General features: G+C 38.0%; 1 protein-coding gene across 5 annotated transcripts in view; it reads left to right on the top strand.

The window, feature by feature from the left end:
- Positions 1–6,109, top strand: part of GOLGB1 (golgin B1) — an 85,080-nt gene that overhangs the window by 5,406 nt on the left and 73,565 nt on the right. For all 5 annotated transcript variants that reach the window (XM_005875366.2, XM_005875365.2, XM_014546993.1 and 2 more), the window contains exons 2-4: positions 4,656–4,750; positions 5,551–5,703; positions 5,875–6,027. In XM_005875366.2, coding sequence (XP_005875428.1) covers positions 4,658–4,750; positions 5,551–5,703; positions 5,875–6,027 — 399 coding nt within the window. In that variant the 5' untranslated portion in view covers positions 4,656–4,657. The remainder of the gene's footprint in view (positions 1–4,655; positions 4,751–5,550; positions 5,704–5,874; positions 6,028–6,109) is intronic.

The raw sequence follows: 6,109 nt of genomic DNA, 5'->3' as shown, positions 1-6,109 counted from the left end.
CCTACTGGGGATGTGCCCGCAACCAAGGTACATGCCCTTGACCGGAATCGAACCTGGGACCTTTCAGTCCACAGGCCGACGCTCTATCCACTGAGCCAAACCAGTTAGGGCTGCAGTTCATATTTTTATCAGAAATTCTAATTGTTCCCTTGGTCTATGGGAACTTCTTCAGTTTGGCTCCTGAGTCATTTTGACATGACTGTAGAAGTCTTTGATAGCTTCCTTGTTATTTCGTATGACAAGATATTTCTGGCTCATATTGTACATTTCCTACTTCTGAAGTGGAACCAGTCATTTCTCTAATAAGCCCTCTGCTTTAAAAAAAATTTTTTAAAAAATGGAAACTAGTATTTCAAGACCCCATCTAGGCACTAGAGATGCTCATTGTTTCTCAGTTTGTCATTGTTTTTAAATCTTTTCAGAGGACAGAGCTAGGAAAATATATCTGTTAAAGTAAAATACCTTGTAGGTACATACTGATATGTTCAATTTAAATTCAAGATCAGTTTTTATTCTGGGGTTCTTAATTTCTTCTGTTATATCTGTTACTCCCTTTTTCATACTGAAAATAGATATTACTATGCCCATAATTACTCATTTGCTTTAATTCCACATGATGCATATAATAGTTTAGGAATAACAACACTGATACAACCACCACCAATTTTGGTTATTGAAAACAATATTAAAAGGTGGTTTTTGGTTGTTGTTTTTTGCGTATGCTATTTACATTCTTTCCAATATTTTTCATGGTAGCCCTATATATTGTCAGAGCATATAATCATTAAATTGTATGCTCTCTCCATCCCAGTCTTAGTTCTGCAAGTAACTATATATTGAATACTTACAATCAATCTTTAAAAAATTTTTTATTGAATTTATATTTGGGTGAGATTGGTTTATAAAATTCTGTAGGTTTCAAGTTTATAATTCTATTCTATAATACATCATCTGTATATTGTATTGTGTGTTCACCATCCAAAGTCAAGTCTTCTCTTCACTATTTATCCTCCCTTTACTCTCTTTACTTCCCCCATCCCTCTTTCTCTCTGGTAATCATCATACTATTGTCTGTGTCTATGAGTTTTGGGTTTGTTTGTTTTTTTGTTTAACCCCTTCAACTTTTCCACCCAGTCCCCTAACCACCTGCCCCTCTGACTTGTAATCAGTCTGTTCTCTCTATCTCTGTCTCTATTTTGTTTGTTAGTTTATTTTGTTCATTAGATTCCACATATAAGTGAAATTATACTGTATTTGTCATTCTTTGACTGGCTTATTTCACTTAGTATCATACTCTCCAGACCCATCCATGCTGTTGCAAATGATAAGATTTCCTTTTTTTATGGCTCAGTTGTGTTCCATTGTGTAAATATACCAAAGCTTTTTAACCATGTACTGATGGGCACTTGGGCTGCTTCCAAATCTTGACTATCCTATATAATAAAAGCCCAGTGACCGAATGGTGGAACGACCAGTCAACCAGTCGCTATGATGTGCATTGACCACCAGGAGCACTGCTTGGCTGACTATGATGAGCGGTGTTCCCACAGTGGGAGCAGCCCCTCAGAGGGCGGGTCCACAGCCGCTTGGCTGACAGGGATGAACGGTGCTCCCACAGCAGGCTGATCCCCACAGGCCATGCCCCCCACCAGTGCACGAATCCCATGCACTGGGCCTCTAGTGGTAAATAATGCTACAATGAACATAGGGGTGAATATAATCTTTCTAATTAGTGTTTCAAGTTTTTTCAGATATATTCCCAGAAGTGGAATCGCTGGGTCATCAGGCAATTCCATCTTTAATTTTTTGAAGTAACTCTACACTGCTTTCGACAGTGGCTTTGCCAATCTGCATTCCCACCAACAGTGCAAGAGAGTTCCCTTTTCTCCATATCCTCTCCTGCACTTTGTTGATTTATTGATGCTAGCCATTCTGACAGGTCTGAGGTGATACCTCATTGTAGTTTTAATTTGCATTTCTTTGATGATTAGTGATGTTGAGAGCATTTTTTCATATGTCTATTGGCTACCTATCTGTATGTCCTCTTTGGAGAAGTGTCTGTTCAGATCTTTTGCCTATTTACTAATTGGATTGTTTGTTTATTTTTGGTGTTAAGTGCTTTATAAACTTTAGATACTAACTCCTTATTAGATGTATCATTGGTGAATATATTCTCCCATTAGGTGGGTTGTCTCTTCATTTGTTTATTGTTTTCTTTGCTGTGCAAAAACATTTTGGTTTGATATAGTCCCTTTGTTTATTTTTTTCTTATTTCCCTTGCCCATGGAGATATAGCAGAAAAAATACTGCTATGAGCTATGTTGAGATTTTACTGCCTATATTTTCTTCTAGGATTTTTATGGTTTTGAGTCTTACACTTAAGTTTTTCATCCATCTTGAGTTTATTCTTGTATATGTGTAAGAAGGTGGTCTAGTTTCATTTTATTGCACATATCTGTTCATTTTTCCCCAGCACCATTTATTGAATGATTGTCTTTACCCCATTTGTATGTTCTTGCCTCTTTTGCCAAATATTAATTAACCATGAAGGCGTGGTCTTATTTCTGGGTTCTCTATTTTGTTTTATTGATCTAAATGTCTGTTTTTATGCCTGTACAACCAGTAATGATGGGTTTTGGTCATTTTGGTTGTCTCAGCTTTCTCTCTAATAGAACCTTAGTGATGCTGAGCATTTTTTAATTTGAATGTCTTCTTTTGAAAAATGTATATCCAAGAGCATCAGCCCAAGGACTGAAGGGTTCTGGGTTCGATTCCAGTCAAGGGCACATATCTCAGTTGCAGGCTTGATCCCTGGTCCTGATCAGGGCATGTGTGGGAGGCAACCAATGGATGTGTATCTCTCACATCACTGTTTCTCCTTCTCTGCCTCTCCCCGTCCCTTCCAATCTCTCTAAAAATCAATAGTAAAATATCCTTGGTGAGGATTAACAACAACAACAACAACAAAACAGAAAATTGTCTATTCACATTCTTTGTCCATTTTTTTAAAGGCATCTTCTATTGCTTGATTGATTTATTGCTTGCTTGCATTTAGAGAAAGAGGAAGGGAGAGGAAGAGAGCGAGAGAGAGAAACATCAAACTGAGAAACATTGATTGGCTGCCTCCCACATGTGCTCCAACTGGGGATAGAACCCACAACCTGGATATGTGTCCTGACCAGGAATCAAATCCACGACGCTTTGGTGCACAGGACAATGCTCCAACCAACTGAGCCACACCGGCCAGGGATCTTTGTCCATTTAAAATTTTTTAAAAATGTTTTTTTTATTTTTAGAGAGAAAGGGCAAGGGATAGATAAAAACATCGATGAGAGAGAAACATCATTGATTGGCTGCCTCCTGGTCTCTCCCAACTGCCTCCCCTGCAGGCCTGGTCCACCCTAACTGCTCTCCTCTGCAGGCCTGGTCGCCCCCAACTTCCCCTCCCCTGTAGGGCACGTCCCTTACAACTTCCCTCCCCTGCAGGCCCAGTCCCTCCCAATGGTCCTCCCCTGCAGGCCCAGTCACCCCTAACTGCCCTCCCCTGCAGGCCATCTTGTGGCCACATGGGGGCGGCCATCTTGTGTGTTGGAGTGATGGTCATTTTGCATACTGGTCATGACTAAGTAGCATATCCGGTTGTGACTGTGAGGGTGTTGTGACCAATTTGCATATTACCCTTTTATTAGTATAGATTCTAGCAAAACCACATGGTTTATCTGGAAAACTTCCTGAGATAATGGGGTTCACGGGCACATAAAAAGAAAATATTTGCCAGGCCGTTGTGGCTCAGTGGTTGAGCACCAACCTATGAACCAAGAGGTCACAGTTCGATTCCCCGTCAGGGCACATGCCCAAGTTGTGGCTGATCCCCAGTAGGAGGCATGCAGGAGGTAGCTGATTGAGGATCCTCTCTCTCATAATTGATGTTTCTATCTCTCGCTCCCTCTCCCTTCCTCTCTGAAATCAATAGAAGAATATTTTTATTAAAGTAAAGAAAAAATTTGCTGAATCATGGAGTTTATTTGACAGAATAGGAGAGAACAGTCTGGGAGGGGCAGGAATCGTTAGAAGTTCATGTTTGTAAGTTAAGTTCTGATGAAAGAAATGGCATTGACGATAATCTGTAAGGTGCATTATTTCCCACTAAACAATTGTGTGTTTTTGTTTTATTTAAAAAGTATTAGTGATCGTGATTAAAATCTCTGCAGTTGTCATTTAAACGAAAGGTGAATGACTACACTCTATATACTCAAATGCCTTTTTAATTTATTTTTTATTTTTTTAATCCTCACCAAAGGATGTTTTTATTGATTAATTTTTATTTTTTAATTTTTTTAGGGAGAAAGGAGGAGAGAGAGAGGAAAAAAAACCCATCCATGTCAGAGAGAAACATCAGTTGGTTGACTCCTCTATGTGCCCTGACTGGAGATCAAACCTGCAGCCTAACTATGTGCCCTGATTAGGAATCGAACCCGCAACCTTTTGGTGTATGGGAAATGCCCTTTTTAATGATACCATCATCTGCATTTTATTTCTAATATATATCACCTACACAGATTTTTTTTTATTTCACTTATAGATGATACAGTTACCTATATAGGAAAAAACTATATTCTATGTTTTATTGATTCTTATGTTTTCTTTTCCTGTAGAAATGCTGAGTCGTTTGTCAGGATTAGCAAATGTTGTTTTACATGAATTATCAGGAGATGACACTGATCCAAATATGAGTGCTTCCTTAGAACCTGTAAGTAGCTCTGTTCTGAATTAAACAGGCAAGGCATGTGTTCCATGTTCTTCTGAGGAAAATAATTTAAGGGTGTGAATAGCCTCCCCTGTGCCAGGTAGAAGAGAAGATTAAGAAAAATATTGAGACTTTATAAATGGTCCGTCTTCTGTAGTTTGTAGCCTAAGAGCCACAGAGATAAGAATCAAGTCCTGGATGAGATTCTTAAGATCTTTTTCATTCCCCCATCCCCAGACTTGTTTAGCATTAGATTGTTTTAACTCCTATTTGGATATATATTCCTTTTCCATAGAAAGATTTGAGTGACAAATGGTAGAATTGGAACACCTTTCTGGTTTGAGAATATCTGTTTGCTATTGTTAATTTATCCATCACTTTTCTTAGGGTTTGCATTGTATTTTCTGAGGTCCACATAAGGAACCAAAAGAAGTCCTTTAGTTTTCTGGAAAGACAAGAAGTATTGTTTAGTAGTTAAGAGAATTTTATTCATTACTCTCTTAATTTAAAATTTTGGGCTCCCCCATTTAATGGTTTGTGATTTTGCTTCCCTTTATTTTTCTCGTTGGTAAAATTAGAATAATAAGACTGTAAGTGAGATAATGTTTGTAAAATGCTTAACATTTACAAAATACTTAACATATTATAATGGCTGTGGTAGTAATTATTATTGGATTAGAGTTGGAAAGATTTCCTAAGTAAGAATGTGAGTTGTGATAAGATTAAGTTGGAATGAAAGAACTCATGTTTAAAAACTAATACCTTTTCCTTGGTGCATTGGCGACTTTTTGTCTAAAAACTAGGAATTACCACAAGAATTGGACATGGAATTTAATGATAAAACCCAAGAGGATGTTCTGGAACGCCTGGCTTACACAGAGCAGTTGGTGGTGGAGCTAAAAGAACTCATCAGACAGAAGGATACTGAGCTGCAGCAGAAGGATGAAGTTCTGCAGGTACCATTGTTTTGGCTCTTTCTTACTGACTGTATACTAAATGATTATTATTGAATCTGATTCTTATTTCCCATCATCAACAAAAGATGATGCCTACTTTTGTTATGTGCTAGATAAGTGATGAAGTGATGAGTAAACATGTATGCATTTATCATCATTGTTCTCTGACAGGAAGAAAGAAAAGCTGCTGACAACAAAATGAAAAAACTGAAACTTCATGCTAAGGCCAAATTAACTTCTTTGAATAAACAAATAGAAGAATTGAAGGCACAAGGAGGGATTGCTTTGCCAACTGGATCCCAGTCAGAGGAGCAACTCTCCAAGGTATGGTCACTGGGTATACACATATTTTCTAAGTGGAAAAAGCCTTCTTAATATAGCAGATTTTCACTAATCACAAATATTT

Source organism: Myotis brandtii, unplaced genomic scaffold (genome assembly GCF_000412655.1).
Source record: "Myotis brandtii unplaced genomic scaffold, ASM41265v1 scaffold46, whole genome shotgun sequence".
NCBI lineage: Eukaryota > Metazoa > Chordata > Mammalia > Chiroptera > Vespertilionidae > Myotis > Myotis brandtii.
This window is presented reverse-complemented; position numbering and strand designations above follow the sequence as displayed.